The 21,092-nt window shown below is 50.4% G+C and overlaps 2 protein-coding genes across 2 annotated transcripts in view; both read right to left on the bottom strand.

Annotated features, from left to right (window-relative positions):
* The window catches only part of NLRC5 (NLR family CARD domain containing 5), a gene marked incomplete at its 5' end in the record, with an annotated part of 34,608 nt that extends 23,789 nt beyond the window's left edge, over positions 1-10,819 (bottom strand). Inside the window, 15 exon segments of the mRNA XM_084214969.1 lie at positions 581-664; positions 741-824; positions 1,193-1,276; positions 1,663-3,412; positions 3,839-3,904; positions 4,910-4,952; positions 4,954-5,021; positions 5,024-5,107; positions 6,447-6,747; positions 6,864-6,931; positions 7,162-7,258; positions 7,596-7,660; positions 9,617-10,113; positions 10,240-10,371; positions 10,749-10,819. Coding sequence (XP_084071095.1) covers positions 581-664; positions 741-824; positions 1,193-1,276; positions 1,663-3,412; positions 3,839-3,904; positions 4,910-4,952; positions 4,954-5,021; positions 5,024-5,107; positions 6,447-6,747; positions 6,864-6,931; positions 7,162-7,258; positions 7,596-7,660; positions 9,617-10,113; positions 10,240-10,371; positions 10,749-10,819 — 3,494 coding nt within the window.
* Positions 10,820-12,232: 1,413 nt separating this feature from the next.
* Positions 12,233-20,251, bottom strand: CETP (cholesteryl ester transfer protein; the record flags this gene model as incomplete). Its single annotated transcript, XM_084214951.1, has 16 exons — positions 12,233-12,352; positions 12,447-12,532; positions 12,870-12,939; positions 13,026-13,068; positions 13,188-13,255; positions 14,428-14,595; positions 14,937-14,987; positions 15,370-15,549; positions 15,771-15,862; positions 16,428-16,488; positions 16,754-16,823; positions 16,904-16,991; positions 17,417-17,487; positions 18,122-18,256; positions 19,024-19,138; positions 20,107-20,251. 16 exons carry the CDS (start codon positions 20,249-20,251, stop codon positions 12,278-12,280), a joined length of 1,518 nt encoding a protein of 505 aa, XP_084071077.1. The 3' UTR covers positions 12,233-12,277.
* Between the last annotated feature and the right edge of the window lie 841 nt (positions 20,252-21,092).

The raw sequence follows: 21,092 nt of genomic DNA, 5'->3' as shown, positions 1-21,092 counted from the left end.
TCCAGGGCTTTGTGGCTGTCCCTGTCCTGTCACACAAACTGCACTCAGACTCCAGCAACAGCTCTGCTGCTGCTTCAACTGCCCCTGGCAGCTTTTCAGAGGCTTTAAATCCCTTCAGCCAGGCTGGTTCTCTCCACCTAAAAAGCTGCAGTCCCTGCTGGGAGTTTTGTAGCAGTTTGTCTCTCTCAGCCAGCTCTGGATGGCCACAGGAGCGCTGGAAGGAGCAGCACAGGAGAAAAGGGCTGTGGAAAGGCTGGGAAGACTCTGATGGAGCCATCCTCCCTTAATCAGAGTGAGATATCTCAGCCTGAACCTCGCCAAGGGGAAGAGAAGAGGAAAAGTCAAGCTGGGCACTGAGCTGAGCACATGCCCTGTTATTCCTGGAGAGGTGTCAGTGGTGCCAGGACTCCCTTGGGATGATTTTAAAAGAATTAGAATAGAACTGTGAGGCTGAGCCTACCTCAGACTGATCCAGCACAGCCCTGCTGACACTGAAATGTCTGTGCCTCAGCTTGGTGCCCCACGTCTCTGTGCTGTGCCTGGCTTCTCAGCAGCCAAGGTTTAAGCCATTTTTACTCACTCTACTTTCTTCAGCTTCTCCATTTTTGCAAACAGGTCCATCACCCTCTTCACCTCTGGATCCCGTATCCGATTGCCCTGCAGGCTGCACAGGATTCATCCCCATTAGCATCCCAAGGAAGGAATGGTTGGCTTGCTGGCCATTGCCACTGCAGACTCACTTTATTTCCTCAAGCTGGAGGCACTGGGATGCAGCCTGGACCAAGTTAGCCATCCCCTCAGCTGTGATGCTCCCACCTGTCAGCCTGGAAGGAGAAAGGATCGCTCAGACCAAGCAAAGAGAGCACTGGAATCCCCTGCAGCACGTGGCAAGCCTGTCTCACACCTTGCCTGAGGTCTGGCCCTTGTCTCAGACCACGTGCCCAGCATTCAGACACAGAGGCAGCAACCTGGCTCTGCCACCTGAACCAGCTTCATCCTCCTTTTCCAGCAGGGCAGCACAACACTGCTCTTGGTGCCAGCACAAAGCAAGAGCCACAGGTGTCTGTGCTGCTCTGTGCAGCACTGTCACCCTCACACCCTGCACAGAACAGACCAGCCTGGGGGGGCCAAAGGCACTCAGGGGAGGACAGACAGGAAGGGAGAAGGCACTGGTGCTGCAAGCAAAACTTACTCCAGTTTCTTCAGGCTCCCCATTCCTTGTAAGCACTTTGAAAGGGCAGCAGCAAAGTCATCACCACATCTCCTGCTACGAAAGCTAAAATGTGAAGAGAAGGGGAAAAAGATAAACACACCAAAAGCTGATATTCTCATTTGCTTGCAGGATTCACCCTTCCTTTGTATTGAAAAGAAATACCTATCATTTTCCCTCTCATCTACTGCATTAACTACCCTGCTGTTCACCTTAACCAAAATGGACAAACAAACAAAAATATAGCCACGATGGATTTTTCACCTTATTGCCCTTCAATCTACTCATGAATTCATTATTTCATACATTTCTGCAGTACTGAAGTCATGCTGTTCAGACCAAATTTTCTCACATCATCTCTCTCTCTCTGTTCTAGAACAAATTGAGGTTTGACCTTCCAGTCCCTCAGCCCTTCTCCCCACCCAGAAGCTCCCAGCACTCACTGCGTTTACCTCAAGTGTTCCACATTTTCACAGCCAGCCAGAACCTCCAAACATTCAGTGTCCACAAGACATCCTGCAAAATCCAAACAAATCAAATCCTGGCCCGAGTTTATGACAAAAACCAAAGCCGACATGTCCAGCGTTGTCAGTCTGAAGTTTTTAAACTCATACTTGAAATTCAGCAGGCTCCCAATGTGCTGGGCTACCTCGAGGTTTTGTGTTTCAAAGGTGCAGTGGCAGAGCTCAAGGACCTTGGGCCCTGACAGATGAGTGGCTGCCAGTTTCCTGAGAGACTGCAGGATCACATCCTGCTTCTCCTGCACCCAAGCTTCATCTTGCTCTGCCAGCAGCATGAGGAACGTCCTGCACTCTCTTGACGACAAGCCCGAGAGAAATATGTGAAAACTCTCCATAAACTCAGTCTTTGTCTCATTCTTTAAAGTCCACTTTGACTTCAAGAAGAACTTCTTCTTCAGGTAGTTCTTGTCCACCCTCCTGCTCACCATGAGACACAGCGCTGCAAAAAACTCCTGCAAGCTCAAGTGCACAAAGGCATAGCCAGCCTCTGGGCAGGTGCCACTTGTCTTCACTTCAAAGACAGTCAGCAATCCATGCAAGGAAGCAAATTCCTTCACATCCTCAGGAATATCATGGACATAAAACACAAGTTTCTTCTCTTCCAGGCCTCTCAGTGCAAGGTCAAACAGACCCAAAATGGCCTTTTTGTTACAGTTCACCTGAGTCTCCTCATCACCTGCACAGTCTCCTTGCTGCTTGTTCAGGAAGATGAGAAACATTTTGATATAAAACTGTGTCATAGTCTGAGGAAGCTCCACGCTCATCTGGTGCTTGAGGAACAGATACTCCAAGCAGATGCACACGATGTTGCACAGGGCGGGGATGAGGCACATGCTGAGCAGCTTGGTGTTGTTCTTCACGTGAGCAATAGCTCGTTCTCTGAATGAATGCTGACAAAAATAGTGGCTAACATACTCCTCAACCTTTTTATGGTCAAATCCCCAAATTTCTGCCAACACACTCACTGTGCATAGTAAGAAGTCAGGCAGCCTCTTCGGGCGGCTGGTGACCAACACTGTGCAGCCAGGCAGGAGGTTCCCATGGCAGAGCTCTGCAAAGAGCTGGGATATGGACAGAGGGCAGGTAGGAGCTGGGCCTCCCTTAGAGGAGGATGACACGTCCATGTTAGCTGCAAACTCATCCAGCCCATCAAAGATGATCAGTGTCTGCTGGGCGTTCTCCAGGAGGGCCTGGAACACGGCGTCAGGGCTGTCCTCTGGCTGCAGGAACATGTCAAACAAAAGCTCCTTCAGGGTCAATTTCCTCCTTAACAAATTCAGCTGCCGAAACTCAAACAGGAAAGTGAAGAGAAACTGAGGTAGGACACCTTCTGCCCATTTCTGACAAATCCTGTGCATCAGCCTGGTCTTGCCTATGCCTGGCTTCCCGAACAAAAAGATCACCTTGGTCGTGTGCGCCGGGGCCTCGCTGCAGAGCAGATCCGACACTTTCACAGCCGTGTCTGCACATTCCTCTGCCTCAGGAGCCCCTGCCAGGCCCTCCTGGGGTTTCTCTGTTCTCTCTTTAAAGCGAGGGGCTTTGCTCTGATGAATGACAACGTTGACAAAGGTTTGGCTGAAAGGCAGTGGCTGTGTTTGCTCCTGTGCTTCCGCTGCTCTCCTGCTCCCGTACCTCTGGCGGATGGAATTGATGAGGAGATGCCTGTACTTCACACATGCATCTAAGAGAGAAGACAGCAGAGGGGGGATGAGGGTGAAAAAGTAGTTGTGAGTCATGACAGATCCAAAATACCACCACTTATAGACAGAGAAACAATGGCCCTGATCAGAGGTTGCTGGGTAGAATTGATAAAGTTTGAACTCCTGAAAATAACCTATAACTCATCCTAATTTTTCACAGGGGCCAAAGAACAACAACATTCAGGAAAAAGATGAGACAGCTTTATATGAAAACTAAATCTCACTATCTCTCAATGAGAACTAGGTATCCGTGTATTATGCATATTATTCCCTATTCACCAGCTCCCTCTTCACCCATGCTGGCCTCTTAACGCTGGAAGTTGATTTCCTGGGTGTTTCTGCAGGGATGTTAAATAGGTCCTTTCCTGAGAGGGAAGCCCAGCACAGCTTCTGGAATATCCACATACCCAGTCGTCGCTGCTTGGCATCTTTGTCACTCCCAGAGCTGCTGCAGCGGCGACGGCGAGCAGAGCCTGGAAATGGAAGGGTCAGAGCCATGTCAAAAGAACATTGTGAATGGCAGCATGGTAAAGCTGGGCAAGACTCTCCAGAAAAGCATCTGGGAGCTGAAGAGAAAAAACTGGACAGACAAAACTATTTGTAAACTCAGGCTGAGATTACAGAATTGCTTCTCCTGAGCTGGGCCACAAGCACCTCACTGGTGAGTCTTTTTTGCAGGCTGGATGAGGCACCTGCCTCGCTTGGAACAGAGGAACTGCTGTGATGTCCTGGGGAACGTGGCAGGGAATATCTGTGTCAGGGGAATGCAGGGCCCACAGATTCCCAGGGCAGTTTCTGGTGGTTCATTTCCCTTTTTCTCATGGTGGACTGTCAGATGGAAAAAATGGACAGAGCTGAGAGAGGCAAGTGTCTTTCTTAACTGGTCTCAGTAACTTTCAGCACTATTTTCAAATTTCCATTCCACCAGCAACTGGTGAGATGGACTCACTAGGACACACAGCAGCGGGCAGCAGTCTGAATGCAGAACAAAGGTCACTTTTTTCTTCTCTTTTTCAACATCTTAAACCTGCACATGATACCCAGGACAGTCCTGTGACATCTGCAGGGCTGTGATTCAGAAGTCTCTGAGTGTAAAGCAGTGGCAAAAGTGTCTCTTCATGACCTGCACCAGCTGGGAAAGTCTCAGTTCCAAATGCACCCCTGAAGAAACCCTGCTATCTGCTCTCTGAAGCTCCTATTCTGACAGCTCTGGAGTGGTTTCTGCTCTATCAACACCTGAATAGTTTTTCTGCTCTTCCTTTAAAAGCCAAACCAACTTCTCCCACCCCACAATGAGCTGCCCACAGGATAAGTGCAAAAAGCATGGGTTTTGTAGAGTGGGTGGGAGATTCCTGCAGAGAAACTAAAAGCAGTGAGTTCCTTAGCAGGGGGCCAGCAAGGCTCTTCTGAAATTCAGGGAGAGAAAACAAAATCAGGGGAGGTTCAGGTGTGAAGCACCGAGAACAGAACAATGAAATGTCGGGCTGCAGTGGCTGCTCCACACCTTGCCAGTGCTGAGGGGCAATACCTGGGACATTTGGAGCCCTGCCCAGGCCATGAGCAGAGAAGAAAAACTCCAAGAGCACAGTGCCCGGGGTGTGTGCCAGCCTTACCTTTTGGCACAGATGACTGGGCTCTCGTGTCTGTGCCTGAGTCTTCTGTCTGGCTGAAGTTACCTACAGGAGTTGAATGGGAAATTAATTATGGTTAATGTGAGCATCCTGCTCTCGAAATTTGGAGTGCAGCTGGGCAGAGACAAAGGACAAGCATCTTGCAACACAGACAGTGGCACAAACCAAGGCTCAGTAAAAGGGATGCAAACATCCAGGTTCAAGAGTCTCCATCTGATCTTCTCCTTCCAGATTACTCTACAGTACAGTTAGTTTCACTTTGAAGGCAGGAGAAAAACAACTTTAGTCTCTGATACAAACAAACTGGGGGTATGGGCAGCCCTGGCTGATCTAAAACCACACTGTGGCCCAAAAGGGAAGCCCCACTTTCCCTACAAAGAAGGGTTTTCTGTTAATAAACCCCTGGCTGAGTTGGCAGCCCACTCAAGGGCCTTTTCTGGCTCACTGCATAGCTTAAAGCTGCCACAAAACCCCCTCAGCAGAACCAGAAGCAGTTCACCTTCAGAAGGATTAGTGATGCTCAGCTGTTACTACAAAAGTTAGACCAGTATAAGCCAGCTCCTTAAGAAACATCTTTTATGGTATGTCACAGTATCAAAAGACTGAAAACTGTTTCAGCTTCAGTCCTGAGAGAAATCCCCCACCAATCCACATCCCCTGATGGTTGTGTGGTCTTTGCCCTCTTCCATCTCAGCCAAAATAGCTGCTTGGTTAAAAAGGGGTTGCATCCACCCAACTGATGCAACCCATGTGAGTTACCACAAGCAGAATGTGAAAGTACCGTTGAGAAGGACTCATCCTGTAACACTTCCTGCAGAAGAGAAGAATTAATCAGCAGACAAAGCAACCCACTAAAGGGGAGGCACAGCTTATCTGGTCCCACAGGCCCTCCCAAGGCAGAGGCTGTGCACAGTCTGTGTGGCCTGCAGGATGACACACACTAACAGATCCTGGTCCTCAGAGATCTCCTCGTTTTCTCTAGAGCCACTGCCTCTGCTAACGAGGAATATGGAGAAGTGGCTTTGTGTGGTAATTCTATGACTTCTGTGTTCCTTCCCTTTCTGGATCAGGAAAACTTTTTAAAAATAACAATTAAAAAGTCCACAGAACAAAAAGATTGGAGTATTTTGTCCTTCAAATGAATCCATCCAAAAGTTGCATTTCAGCTTTATTGGAGGTGGGGGCGTACAAATTTTATTGCTTAAATCTGTTAATGTCAGGGGGTTTTTACCTGAAATTACATTTCTAAGCCAGAAGTTGTGCTTCCAAGGAAAACAAGGCCATGCAACTGAGGGCACTGGTGGCCCCACTGCCTAGACTGGGTGCTGGGTGACCAAGGCATTGGCTGTGTTTGCTCAGGGGAAACTGGCCTGACCTCTCTTACCTTCTCCTGCAGAGCTCATGAGCACCACCTCCAGATCCAGGGGCAGGTCATACTCCATGCAGACAGACTGTGCAAAGTGCTTCCAGGCAGCAGGACCAGCCCCCTCCAGCAGGTCGAGGAGCACTGAGGTTTTTTCCCTGGGGCTGGTGACGGTGCCCAGGCTGCTCAGGGCTGCCTGGGGCAGCAGGCGCTGGGCGGTGCAGAGCAGCCACTCGGGGCACTGGGTGAGGAACTCCACCAGCTGGGGACGGGCTCTGGCCACAGCTGCTGCCAGGTCCAGGTCATCGTGCTGCAGTGGGGGCTAGAGGGATCGGACAGAGGGCAGCAGTGGGCACGGGAGCAAGAGGGGTTCACCCACACAGCCCTGCGTGGCTTGATCTGTTCTTCTACCCCTTGGACTAAGCCAGAATTTCTTACGTTGACTTCTGAGTTTAGAGTAGAGATCTGAGCCCAGTCATGAGGGTGCAAGGATGGCCAGTCCTTGTCTGCCAGCACAGTGCCTGACAGAAGGCACTGAAGGACAGGGCCAGTCTCTCTGGCACCAGCCAAGGAGCTGTTAACATCTGTATTGCTGCAGTGGCATCTGCCAAATACCCCAGACATCTCTTACAACTACCAGGACCTCTAGGGAGGTCAGGGATGTTTTTGTTATTGCTCAAGAGTGGTCACACAGTGGCAAGGTTTTCTGCTTCTCATACAGCTGATGCCTCCCTACCAAAAAATAGGTTGGGGATGCACAAGGAGCTGGGAGGGAGCACAGGCAGCACAGCTGACTTCACCTGGCCATATGGCACCATGCTCAGGACATAAAGCTAAGGATAAGAAGGAGGAAGGCAGGGAGTTAGAGCGAGGATGTTTGTCTCCCAGATCTGCATTACGTGTGATAGAGCCCTGCTTTCCTGGAGATGGCAGAACACCTGCTTGCCCATGAGAAGCTGTGATTGAATTCCTTGTTTTGCCTTCTTTGTGTGTGCAGCTTTTGCTTTACTTGTTCAGCTGTACCTCAGTTCCCAAGTTTGTGCAAGAACCCCCTGCACAGAGGGCTCAGGCCACTGCTCTTGCTGCTCATTTTGTGGGGATGAACAACCCATTTCTGCTTTGCTGACAACGCCACCTCCATTCCCTCTTCCTTCCCACAAAGCCTCCTACCTGCATTGTTGTGGAATCAGTCTCCTTCCAGTTGTCAAGTGCAAAGGTGGCTTCTCCTCCATATTCTGAGAGAGAATTGATCTGCTGGAGGCAGTCTCAGAACACAGGCTCACCCCAACACCTGGGACATGCCTCACTTGGTACAAATGCCTGGGGATAACGACAACAGAGCTCGATGCAGACATGCCAGGCCATGGCAATTACGTGGGTCACAAATCTAGGAGCTCTGCCTTTGATCCAAGGCTCAGCTCTGATGCTTTTTGTCTCTTCTCAAACCAGCAGCCACTACAGTTTCGACATTTGAGGATTCACTCCTGGTCTCATGAAAATGCAGGACTGAGCCCTGTGCCCTAGGATGCAAGTGAAGACAGCTTTAGAGGATCAGTTTGTGGAATCACAGCTTTCCTGGTGTCACTGCCTGCTGTGACTGGGCTATGCCACCCTGCTGCTGTCAGCCCCTCTGTGGGAGCTGATGCAGAAGCAGCAGCACCTTGCTCAAGTCAGGCAGTCAGTTGCACCAGAAAAACTGTGAAAAGCTAATCCTCTGAGACAGCACAGCTCTACAAAAGAGTTTCAAGTGTAGGGGGTTGAAAAAGCTCCCAGTGCCAGCTCCCCACCTCTCAGCAAAAAGGGTAAAGGGAAATTTCACCTCCTCTGCACCTGGCAGTAGTTGGTGTCAATCCACCCCTCCCATGGGGAAAGGGAAGAGGAAAGCAGTCACCATCCAATCAACAGACAACAACAGACTTAATAAAGCCTTACTAAATGCATACATGAATGAATAAAACCAGCACTTAATGCCAATGAAGACTGAAAGCCATTCAGGCAAAGAGCAGACTCATACACGTCAATGAAAGACTCATATTCAAGATAAGCAACAGTGAAAAGTTGAATGAAAGCTCAGCCACTCTGCACAGCTCCTGTACTACTGCTCTGCTCAAGAATGACTGGCAGTCACCTTCAATAAAATACCTCTGATCCCAAAATGAAGCACAAAAACCTCCCAAGAAAAGCCAGGAAACTTTTGAGCCTCGATTCTTACCCTTCAAATGCAAAACCCTCTTTAGCAAACTTTGCAGAACTTAACCTCCTCAACTTGGCATTTGCGCTGCCCCCAGCCACAAAAAAAAATAAACTGAAATGTGAAACTCCCTGTTGCAAATCTACCAACTTCTTGCCTGCTCTGAGGGCACAGAGCACTCACCAGAAGCCCAGAAACAGAGCACCAGCACCAAAACCAGTGTGGGGTCACCAGACCACAAAGCTGGAGGACAATATCCAGAGCCTTGATTTCCCCACGTGCTAACTCACCACTGTCCCCAGGCACAAAGTCCTTCCTGCCTTTCGGGACCTAACGAACGAAAGACTGAGCAAAATGAAAGTAAAACCAGTTGGGAATCCCCCAACTGAAATGTATCTGCAGTAAAAACTGAGAAATTAGCAAAAATCTAAAAATCTATAGCCTAAAATCTATAGCTAGGCGATAATTTAGGTAAAGCATTTGAAGAGTAGTCCAAAGAAATGGTACCCAGGGCAAGCAACAGTAGTTGCTGGAGTTAACAGTTAGTGGAGTAAATTCTGACTTGGTTTTGGTTAAGGCATTTTCAATGGGAGTATTTCTATTTTCATGCATAAATCTGATTATTCTGGTACACGGAGAAATATTAAATTACCTCTTCCTTTATATGTAAGAGGAAAAAACAAGCTGCTTTTCCTTTGGAATAAAGACAAGGTTTAAGTGATAATGTAGTAGATGTGAATGATTAAATAAAAGATCCCATGTCTAGATAATAGAGCTGTGTGTGCAGAGATCTCCAGATCTAATCGGATGGGCTGCAACAATGAAATGTTAATATTATTTCTCTGAAGGCCAGGGAAGGTGCATTGGAAAACCAGAGGGAGCCTGCAGCCGAAACCCAGAGAAGGCAAGATGGCAAACTGTGCTGTGCCATAATTCACTTACCAGGGGAAAGAAACACCCAGATCCAGCAGCACCCGTGTCTCCGGACAGAAACACTGACCGGCTGGCCTGCCCCGGGCATGGCACAGCGAGTGGGGAAAGCTCGGCAGAACCGGGGCTGGGTGGAGGCGGCCCGGGGACACCTGCCAGGCTCTGCCGCACTTTGCCACCTCCTGGCCCACCTTGCTCCTGGGAGCACAAGCCACCGGCTCGGCTGAAGCTCGGACTCCAAGACCTTGGAGGTTTTTTCCAGCGTTCACATCCCGCTCTCTATCCCGGCTTTTCGCACAAGACATGAACATCTCAGGGCTGGGGGGGCAGAGCCAGACCTCCAGCCCCAACCCTCGTGGGGTTCCCAGCACGACGCCTCCTCGCCCCGTCCCTCCCCGGGGTGCCCGGCGCGATGTCCCCGCTCCCCCGGAGCGCTCACCTGCGTCCCCGCGGGCAGCCCGGGACAGCGGCGGAGCCCGGGACAGCCCGGGACAGCGGCGGCGCTCGAAATCGAAAGCGGCGGCGGAGCGGCTCTGCCGGGAAAGCACGTGGGGCTGCCGAGCCGGGCTGGGGAGGAGGGCCCGGCCCCCGGATGGCGGAGAGGCAGCTCGGGATCCCCCGGGAGGCAGCGGATGTTCGCTGCTCCCTCCTGGAATAATTTAGTTGGGATCTCTAAGAGAAAAGACCTCTCACATCAGCGAGTTCAGTGAGTGAGCGCTGCTGTGGTCCCCGCTAAGCCGGGTACCCAGGCGCCGCACCCGCGCACCTTTGAACAGCGCCGGGCGTGAGGATTTCACCTCCACCCTGCGCAGCCTGTCCCCGCTTCTGGTGAAGGCATGTTCCCTGATAGCCACCTAAATCTCGCTTGTTGTAACTTGAAGCAGTTTGCTCTTCTTCTGTCACTTGCTACCTGGGAGAAAAGACAGACAGAGCCCCAGCTGGCTCCAGCCTCCTTACAGGGACTTGTAGAGTGCCAAGGTTCTCCCTGAGCCTCTTTTTCTCCAGCCGAATCCTCCCGTTTCCATCAGCTGTTCCTCATCAAACTTCTGTTCCAGAGCCTTCCCCAGCTCCCCTGCCCTCCTTTGTCCCCAGGGAAGGGCAGCCCGGGCCAGGCCCCACTGAGCAGCCCCAGTGGGGCCAGGCACCTCCACGGCAGAAAAAGGGTGTTTTTCTCCTGCCATTTCCTTGTTATGAATGCTCACCTCTCCTGTGGGATGTCATTTAAGGGCTGTGGCTTGATGGAGGCCAGGTCCCCACAGTCCTCAGCACACATTGCTGTACAGGGAGTGAAAATGTCACCTGAGCGCTGGTGGCCTTAGAGCAGGAGGGAACATGGACAAGCCTTTGGCTGGGACTGAAACAGCTGGCAGTGATGGGAACAGGGCGAGAAGGGAGGTAGGAAACTGCCCACTAGCCCAGGGCTTCTTCCAGGGCACAGTCACACCACAGCATCACTCCCTTCGTGCCCCTCGGCTCCTGCTGGCTCAGGGACACAGCTGGCTCCCAGGACACACAGCTGGCTCCCAGGACACACAGCTGGCTCCCAGGACACACAGCTGGCTCCCACCTTCCTTGCCTGCCATGGAGCCCCTGAGGCCCCTCCAGCCTCCTCCCCACCAGCCTGGGCACTAGGACCACTGAAGGGATGACAGCCCAGCAGGCACCCAGAACAAGGAAGGGCTTCTGGTGCTGTGGGTGAGAGAGAAGCAGGTCAGAGGGACCTGGCTTACATCCATGGTGATGCAGAGGGAGCAACCTCCATGCCCAAGGAGCTCAGGAAATGGAGCTCATCCTCCTACCAGCCTCTTTCTGGGACAAAGTTTAAAGCTTTTATATTGCTCTGTGGTGGAAAAGAACATCATCTCTACCTTTGGTAATGTGATCACCTTTACATGTGTTGGATTTATCACCCAAGATCTCCTCCAAGTGAAAAGACTTGTAAAAAAAAGCATGAACTGGTACAGGAAAATAATTGAGCCACTTGAGATAAATTATTGCACTGTAGTAGGAAGGAAAAGGAACTTGATGCTCGACTAGACACATTAACTTTCTCTTATAATCTCATTCATTTCCTTGTAATTTTCAATGCTTTTCTCATCTTTGCTGTCACTATCTCAACAACATGGCCATTGTCAGTTTGGAGCTCTCCACTGAACCATCAGGGTCTGTAAAGGAATTACCCTGGGCACGAGATCTCTGTTATTGTACTGCACTGCAAATTCACATCCCATTTACTCTTTTCAGCCACATCCAGGTCTGTTAGCATTACTGGTTCTAAGCTTGCTTGGAGTTTGGTAATATCATTTGACTTGCTGGATTCTGTCTAAATCAGGAGGCTCTTGGTGGAAGTAAAACCCAGGATGAGAATGAAAGGTGCTGTATTTCCAAGATGTAACAACAGAGATGCCAAAAGGTGGCAAAACCCATTTCTGGTGCCTCCTGAGACTGCTAACCCAAAGCCTGTGCACTTTAAGAGCCCAGCCCTGACTCCTAAGAACACAAACCCTTTAAGGATCCCGAAAAAATAGCGTAGATTGAGGTGCAGACTTCAAAATCTTTGCAGAAGAAGGGCTCCATGGAAGCACAGTTGCACAAAGCCTAGAGCATTTCTCAGGAAAAGGAAATAAAATTCAACCAAAGCTAATTTAAAGCAGCTCATCTTTTAATTGGTCCAGACACAATTTTTCTGGTTGTACACAATTTCCTGTGCTCCTCTGTGAAGGGATGAGCTCTACAAACTTTTCTCAAGAAAATTAAGAAGCAAATGACTTGGGAAGCCAAAGTCAAGCTGTACAATTACATATCCCTAAAAAGTGGGGAGAGAACAGAAAATATTATTTTAGTTCTTGCCACAATCCCAAAAGGGCTTTGAGAGCTGGGAAGTTCTGAGCTCTGCTTACCTCTCTGGTGATGATCTCAGGATTTATGATATCAAAGAGATCAAGCCTTTTGCTGTTCATCAGTGAAGTCAGAGCTGATCCAATACCTGTGGAATCAGCAAACCCATCCAGTTACAGGGATGTCCATCCTGGCTTGCTGCCTGTTGCCAAAAGCAAACTGTGCCTCAATGTCCCACAACCTTCAGCCTGATAGGAAAAGTGAGTTTTCTTTCTCCCAGCCACTTACACGGGGCTCCTCATTCCCCAAGTGTATCCAGCAGAAATTTCAAACAGATTTCAACAGAATTTCAAACCACAAATGTGGTACCCATCACTTCCCAGTTGTCAGTGTTATTGATGTGTTTTTTTCAGTGCTCAGGTTTAGGAGATCTGATGTTAGACAATTTATGGAGCAGGCTGGCACTTCCCCAAATGAAAACTCACTTGAAGTTACTTCTGGAATGCCAGCAACCAAGATCATATTCTGCAGGAAGCTTTGTACGGATGGGTCCTCCTAAAAATCAGAAAATTCATTAAAAATGCTTTAAAAGACATTGTTTAGCCACAAATGGCTTAGAGAGTACTTTTTTTAGGACTTACCCCACTTGGATCAGCTGTGCATTTAAACACTTTAATCTCTACACTGTGAAGAGAGGGGGGAAAAGGGGAAGAAAAGTCACAAAGTGCTGCAGAGATCCTCTTTTTGTGCTGCTTTGAAACATGGGCCAAAAGAGGCAGCTCTCAAGAGAGCACAGTACCAACCTGGAGTCCACAGGCTGCAAGATGAGTTTCTTGTCTGCATAGGTAGCTTGGATGGTGGTCGTGATTTCCTGCAGAGAGAACAACAGCAGGGTTCAGGCACAGCCTTAGAGCAAGGAGCTGCATTTGGATATTTTGGGTTGTTTTCTAGCAGCCAGAGTTCAACATCCTTCTGGCTTTACCTCCAGGTATTGCTAGAGGAGGCCAGCACTTTCCTTCTCCACTTGAAAGCAATAAACTCCCCCCTCATGCCCACAGCCCATCTCTGGAGCTGCAGGCTGGCTCATCCACTGGACTTTTGCTATTTTGTAAATCCTGCACAAAGGTGGAACTGGCTTTGTAGGGTGTTGTCTCCCAGTGACATCCATCTCAACATCTGACTGGATGTAGAGAGAACAGCCTCAGGGCTGCCACGGGTAATCCATCCCATGCAAACCAAATTTTAAAAAGAAAGCAATTTCTGAATTCTGGCCACTTAGGCTCATTGTCTTCCTGTTGTCTGCATGTAAACATTCATTTAAGAGGAACATTTTGTGATGCAGTTGCAGACCTCAACCAGGGTTTCAGCAGTCCAGGATCTCATGCTAGGAAACACAGTTTTGGGGATCACCTCTAGTCCAGTGCTTCTGCAATCCTTGAAATGTCCAAGATACCATTTGGGGCGTAAGAAACAGCCATGCATATTTCCTTTAACACCCTGCTAACATGGGATATTTGCTGAGAGAATTATTCTCAGCTGTGGTTAAACCTTTAAAACTGAGTGTGCCCAACCCTCAGGCAGGGATTTGTGCTGGTTCTGTGTCTGGCTCAGCCCAGAGCTACAAGACTGGACAAACACACTGCGCTCCTGTGATGCTAACAGTGCCATGAAATCTGTTGGCATTTCTTTTTTCTGCTTCCTTAGATTCCCTGCAAAGCAGTTTGGGGTGAAACACAGTGTAATCAGGACCCTTCACACAGGCTCACATAGAGAAAAAGGTTATATTTTGAGTTTCACATTCCTCAGAGCTTCATGTCCATTTCTGACACAGCTGTACCCTTAGTGTGGACCTGAGCTAGAACTTGGGTACAAGGAGAGTTCCAAATAAATACATTCCCGTGGTGCCTTCATTCTCTCCTAAAACATCTCAGTGGCACTGCCCTGTGTCAGAGAAGTGTTAATGGGGCTCCTCAGAGCTGCTTTGACCACCTCACACAGACAGCCTGTCCCAAGGTCTTCACACCAGGAGGTACCAGAACTGACCTTCTCCATGTACAGGGCCACCAGGGGCTCCTCTCCTGCCAGGAGGATGCTGACCTCCACTGCTACTGAGGACCTCACAATTGTCCCTTCGGGCTGAAAGGAAATCTGGGGCTGGCTGAGGCTCCACACCTTGGCCACAGAGTCATTGTAGGAGGTGCCTTGGAAAATCTGGTTGAGTAAGGAGCAGAAATTGAGTCAGGCTTGTCCCATACCAACTTCATGCCAACTTCTCACACAGCTGCATTCCTTTTGCAGTCCCCAGTTCCTCCTCCTGTTCACCCCCAAGCCCAGTAACTCAGCCAGGTTTCAGGGAAACTGTGCCAGCACGGAAGATGGAGAAATCCTCCTTGCAAAGCACAAGTGCTTCTCCATCAGCCCCTCTTTTTCTCCATCTGGCCCACCCAAGACCCAGATTGCCAAGGGAAGGACCCAAGTTGTTACAATGCAACAGAACCCATTTGAAATTTCCTCATTCGGCATGCAGTGCTTTGAATAGGACAAAAAGTTACCATCTGCACTGCCTTCCTCTGAGCTTCTGTGTCTTCCATCTCAAACAGCTCCTTCAGAAACAAACCAGAAACAGATTGTGGAAAAACAAAAGGTTGTGGTTGCTCCTGGTGCAGGCTGGACAGGCCAGAGCAGGACACGGCTGAGCTCCCCCCCAGCTCCCACCCTTCTCTCCATCCCAGTGAGCCCCCAGAAAAATCACATCCCTCTCCAATTCAGCCAACAAGTTTCCTATCAGCTGCTGCATTCCCCCAGGGAATAACTCTGCCCTCTTGATAAGAGGGCACCGACTCCAGGACCACATGAAGGGACTGACTGCACATTCCCACCCTCTGCAGAAACCAGCTCTCACCAAAACACAGTATTCAGAGAATTGCTCACTTTCTCCCCAAAATGTGATGCATGGGGTAAGGAGGGCTCCCCTCTGGGACTGACCTGCAGTTTCTCCCCGCTGAGGTTCAGCACCAGCTGCCCATCCAGGAAGGCTGCAGCAGCCAGGGAGCTGAGGCTGTGCTCGGCCAGCCAGAAGTAGAGCATGCGGGACTCGGTCAGCAGCGACGGGGAGAAAACAGAGTCACTGAGCATGCTGGAGTTGTTCTTGTACAGGACAGTGCCCTGCAAAGGAAAACAAAGGGGCTGGCCACAACAAGCAGCAGGCAGACAGGAGAAAAGCCAACGCCTGCATTTCCGTGGCAAGGCAAAGGCCTGGCTGGACACAGCGGGGAGTTGGCATCAGCCCAGCACGGCACAGCCCCACAGAACCAGCCCCTCCAAGCCCTCCAGAGCACAGCATGGCCAGAAAACCTTGGGTGCCTGAGCAGCCTGGGGTACTCTACCTTGTGGTGGGATTCTATGTACGTGGCCTTTATGACAGGGTCTGATGCGAGGGAGATATCGACAGCGATGTCCTTGTCCCGGACAAAATTGGCTGCAGGAAAACACAAAAACCTCCACCAGGAACAGGACCTTAAACAGGGCTTGTGGCAGTCCCCTTTGGGGCTTGGTGAAGGTGGTGACAGGGGTGTTAGGAAAGAACACAGGGGTGGCACATCCTTTGGATGCCAGCACTGATCCTGCTACAGCTCCATGACTCTGCTTCTTCCCTGGGAAATTGGGATAATTATGCTCAGTTTTACATGGCTCTCCTTTTCCCTGCTATTTGGGAGTGGGGAAATCTCCAGATGGTGTACAGCCCCGTGCCTAATACCGCAGTGCATGCTCCTGCTCTGCTGGTCCTGCAGCATCCTGCACAGCTGATCAGTACATACTGGAGAGAAACTCTTTATTAATTGATACGTCTTTGAATCTGTGTAATCATCCTAAAAGATCAACCTGATGCAGAAAAACCCAAACATAACATTTATTTTGCTGCTGTCTGAGGGTTTGGGATCCCATACACATTTTTGAAGGACATTTTTGATGGATGTGGCCACCACTCAAACATTAAAAGCTGCACATAAAAAAAAGAAAGCAGAAAAAACAAGAATATTTACCTGCTAAATCAATTATAAAACTTGTCAGCGTCTGAGCAACAGCATTTATTTCCTTGCACACCTACACAAGAAAAAGAAGGGGGAAAAATTAGGGGAAAGGGTAGGATTTTGCACTGTAGAGCAGAGCTGAGCCTCATTGAGGTCAGAGTTCCTAGACAGCCTCAGGGTCAGCAACAGCTCTCACTTTGCCCAAGCTGCTTTTCTATTGAGGATTCAATTTATTTGTCTTATTTTTCATGAGCACTAACATGTCTCTGCTACTGTCTTGTGGCAAAAAAATTGTGTGGCATGCACAGAGCTTCCCTCAGTCCACAGGCTGATCTTACCTCCCTCTTGAGGACGAGCTTCAGAGTGAAGGAGATGAAATCTGTGAAGAGCTGCTTCAGCCAGCCAGGCCTGTGCAAGACAGGGAACACAGTGAGGTCTGCACTTCATTGGGGACAATAAATCTCAATGTTGAAAGGGGTCAGACTCACTGCTTGTCTCCTTGGAGGTGAAGTGTGAGTTTGTGGAAAGTCAGGTAGCAGTCTGAAGCATCAGGAGCCACTTGGTCCTTTAGGCACACTGCATGGGATGAAAGGAAAAAGAAAAAAATAATATATATATAGCTGATTTGTTACTGAGAGGAGGAGGCAGAGTGCACTTTGCAGACAGTGCAGGCCTGGAGCTGGAGCAGGGCATCATTGCAGAGGGCCAGCAGCCAGGGCTCCCCACACCTCCCAGGGGATGCCTCCAGAAGATTCCAGACCCTGCCAGGTCGGGGCAGGTGGGGCTACTTTGCACCTGGGTGGTTTCTGCTCACAGCTCCAGCTGAACTGGTCTGCCAGACACCCTTCTTCATCTGGGTACCTGCCAGCTGCCCTGGCTCCTGCCAGCAGAGACTCAGCTGTCCCCTGACATGATCCAGGGCAGTACATGAAACCCACAAACCAGACTGGGGAGGGAATTTATTGATATTGCAAAATGTTTGGGTATTGCAGCATACTTACTCAGATTGATATTTAGCTGGAGGTCAATGGAAGACTCAATTTCAAAATCAACTGAATGAAAAAGCTGCAAGCTGTAATGGAGAAGAGGGGACATTTAGGAACCTGAGCCAGGAGCAGCTTCTCCCTGACAATGTGGATTTTACAACACCTCTCACACGTGTCCTTGCACTGCAATGGGCCAACCCCAGCACAGCCCAGCCCATCCCAGCCACTCTGGCTTCAAATCATTGCAAACTGCTGCCTTAGTGGCACTTAGGAGCATTAACCCCCCCCCCTTTTTATCCACTCAGAGTTTGCAGAGCAACAAAGCAGAGAGACTCAGTCAACTCCTGTGCTTTGGCCATCTGGTCTCGTTGTGCATGGTGAGGACAGAAAAGCAGAAAGCAAGACGGGGCTGAGAGGCACTGCTGGAGTATAAAATCCTGTCTCAGGCAGTCAGCAATGCAGCCATGGCCAGAGAGAAGGAGCAGAGCAACACCACTTGTGCTTTGCTACAGTCCCAGGGGCAGCAGCGGGGCTGGGAGGGGAGCTGGACAGCAGGGATGGGAGTGGAAATCAGCAGCAGGGATGGGAGAGGAGCTCAGCAGCAGGGATGGGAGAGGAGCTCAGCAGCAGGGATGGGAGTGAAAATCAGCAGCAGGGAAGGGAGTGGAAATCAGCAGCAGGGATGGGAGGGGAGCTGGGCAGCTCCAGCCCCGTACTCACAACCAGGCGCCGGCGTAGCCGTAGGTCAGGGTCCCTTTGAACAAGGCTGTCATGTTTCTGATGGAGATGTGGATGGCACTGTCCTCCTTGAGCTCCACCTCACTCCTCTCGATGGACAAGTCATTGACCTGGATGCTGGGAACAACAGAAAGAGAGTTTGACCCCCAGCCCAGAGCTGTTTGCTGGGATTGTTTGGGGTTCGTTCCTGAGTAATGGATCTCTGGGGACCAGTGCCAGTGCCAGAGTCTGGAGCTTTTGCAAATCCCAGGGCCAGGTACAAGGACAGTGACAGTGATGCTTGTGCTCAGCCTTGACGCACTGTGCAATATTTGGATACAAGGTTTTGGAATGATTCAAACAAGGAAACATGGGACAATGCAACCCTGTTTTATTGCAGTGCTCTGTGCAGCCATGCTCATGGCAGGAGGTCTGTTCTGTGAGTACTCCACTGGGTTTGTGGTCCCCAAATAAAAGTGAGTAACACAGTGACACCCAGCCTGCTTTGTCACAAAGCACAGCCAAGTCACATCCTGCTGACAGGGGTGGCTCTGGCAGCCTGGATGGGTCCCCTCTGCCACTCAATGTGCCTTGGGCACTATCTGTCATTGATGGCCACAGGTGCCCCAGCCCACAAGGACACTACACCCCATCCCCATTGTCAGAAATGAGCTCTACACGCTGCCTTCCCACTCAGCAGGAAAAATAAATAACTCCTAAATAACAAATTAGCAGCCTAAACCTTAACATGCAAACTGTCTGGGAGGCTTGGATCCAAAACTGTGTCTGCCCCACTGCAGAGCTTTGCTTTCACCAGGAGCTGCTGGATCAAAGCTGCCTCCAAGGGCAGTTTCTGGTCCCCTGTGTGCCCCATCCCCTCCTGGCACAGACACACAGACACTCACCCGCTGAGCCCATAGGCCACCCTGCCGAGGAGCCTCATGGACCTTTCCCCGGTGATGTTTGGGAACTGGGCGTTTCTGAAGGCTGCCTGGATCACCTGGGCTGTTTCCCGGTTCACTGTCGGTGGAAGGAATGGGCAGAGATGTCAAACTGCAATCTGTCCTGGCTGCAGTCTGTCCTGGCTGCAAAGCCACACCTGACTCTGGATTAAAGCACTACAGAAGGCTTTTATCCGAGGCATTCGCGTTGGATTCAGGAAGCACTAGAAGCAGTTTCAGAGTAAATTTTAAAAATTAAAAATCCCGAACTGTGACAGCTGATGGCAGCAAGGGACAGCAGCGTGTGTGGCTCAACAGCCCCCAGTGGGAGCTGTCCCAGGGAGTCGTGGCCAGCTTGCACTCACCTCAGGAGCAGATTTTGGAAAGGCTGTGCTCATCCCTACACCACGCAAGCTACTGACTTTACCCCAGTGCTTTCTGCTTACTTGTATTGCAGTCAGCTCTGGGGTCTACAAAGAAAAAATTCTGAAGAAGTCTCTGTGCCCATTTCCCTAATGTTACACAGCCCATTTCAGCCTCAGCCTCAAGCACATGCTTGTACAGGATTTTCCCTTCCAGAAATACCCTCTGTTGGTTCAGCCCAGCATGAACACATCTTTCTCTGCATGCACCACTGTCAGATGGGACAGGACAGAGATGTTCCCACCCTCACAGAAGAATTAAGTTCTTCCCCCGCCTGCAAAGGTCCCAAATCCTTCCAAATCAGCCCACAGCAGGTGAGAACCTGTTTCCCCCTTCTGCATACCGACCCCAAGAGATGAGATTGCAATGAGGAGAGAAATCAAGCCCACATTTGTTCAAGCTCTTTCATCATGCCAAGCCCCAAAGGAACAGCGCTAAATCCTTGGGCTGGGGAAAGGGGATGAGAACAGTTTTCAAGCTCCTTTGCCTGCTCATGCTTTAACCTGTGCTCCAGGCAGGTGTTTGCACAAGAGGCAGAGAAGCACGAAACCCCCTCCCTGGGCTGATCTGTCCCAGATTCCTGGCAGAGCCGGGGCAAAGCCAGCCCCAGGAGCAGGCACTTACACAGCAACGCCGCGGGCTTGGTCATCCTGCAGACGATCCCCGTGCCTCGGTAGGGAAAGGGCCCAAACTCGCAGGCTGCTGCTGCGTGGACAAGCCCCAGCAGGATGCTGAATGTCCCCAGCACCATCCTGCCAGCCCAGCACATCCTCAGCCAGAGCAGAGAGAGCTGAGGAGACCAAGTGATTCTTGACGGAGGCAGAGGCTGCTTTCATACCCCCAGCAGAGCCCACTCGAAGCAGGACATGACCTGCTTCCTCCACTTATCAAACTCATCACACATTTCCTAATCTTCCTATAGTTTCCTTCACACCAGTCATGTTGCACGCTGCCTTCCTCCCTCAGCAGGGCTTTGGGCTGCAGGGCTTGCTGCTCCTGCCAAGACTGCTTTAACTCAGGACATGGACACACCAGGGCGGGTGGAAAAAGCTGGAGGGGGATGGAGAGTGGAGGAGGATAAAGTCAAGGGAGCAGCCTCACATGCTGCCTCAAGCCACTTCATCCTTTTTAATTCATGCAGAAATATTCCTTATTTAGTGTTCCTGCAGCAATTCCCCAGCAAAGCCCTGTTTGAAAGGTGCCTACATCATTCACTGCTCCTCCTTCCTCTGATTTTATACACAGTGGGGGGAAACTGAGGCACACTCCTGGGGTGGGGGTGTTTCCTGCTACCCCTAGGTGAACCCCCATCTCCTGGAAAGCTCCGTGACCTGGGATGCTTTTTGCCTCTTGTCTGGGTTGGTGAACAGTCTGATTTGCCCCCATCCCACTCAGGCAGAGCTTTCCATGCACCCAAACTCTCAGCTGCTCTTTGGGGAGCATCAGAGACCCAGACTCACATCCAGTCCTTGTGCACACCTGCCCTGTGTGCCACTGTCCTCCTGCACCTCTGCTGTGCTGCTGGGGCCCTCCCAACCCCAAAACAACCCCCAGAACCAAACAGAGCAGGGTTATTTCAGAAAGGGGGCTCACAACAGCTCCCCTGAACC

Source organism: Fringilla coelebs, assembly GCF_963513975.1.
Source record: "Fringilla coelebs genome assembly, chromosome: 14".
NCBI lineage: Eukaryota > Metazoa > Chordata > Aves > Passeriformes > Fringillidae > Fringilla > Fringilla coelebs.
This window is presented reverse-complemented; position numbering and strand designations above follow the sequence as displayed.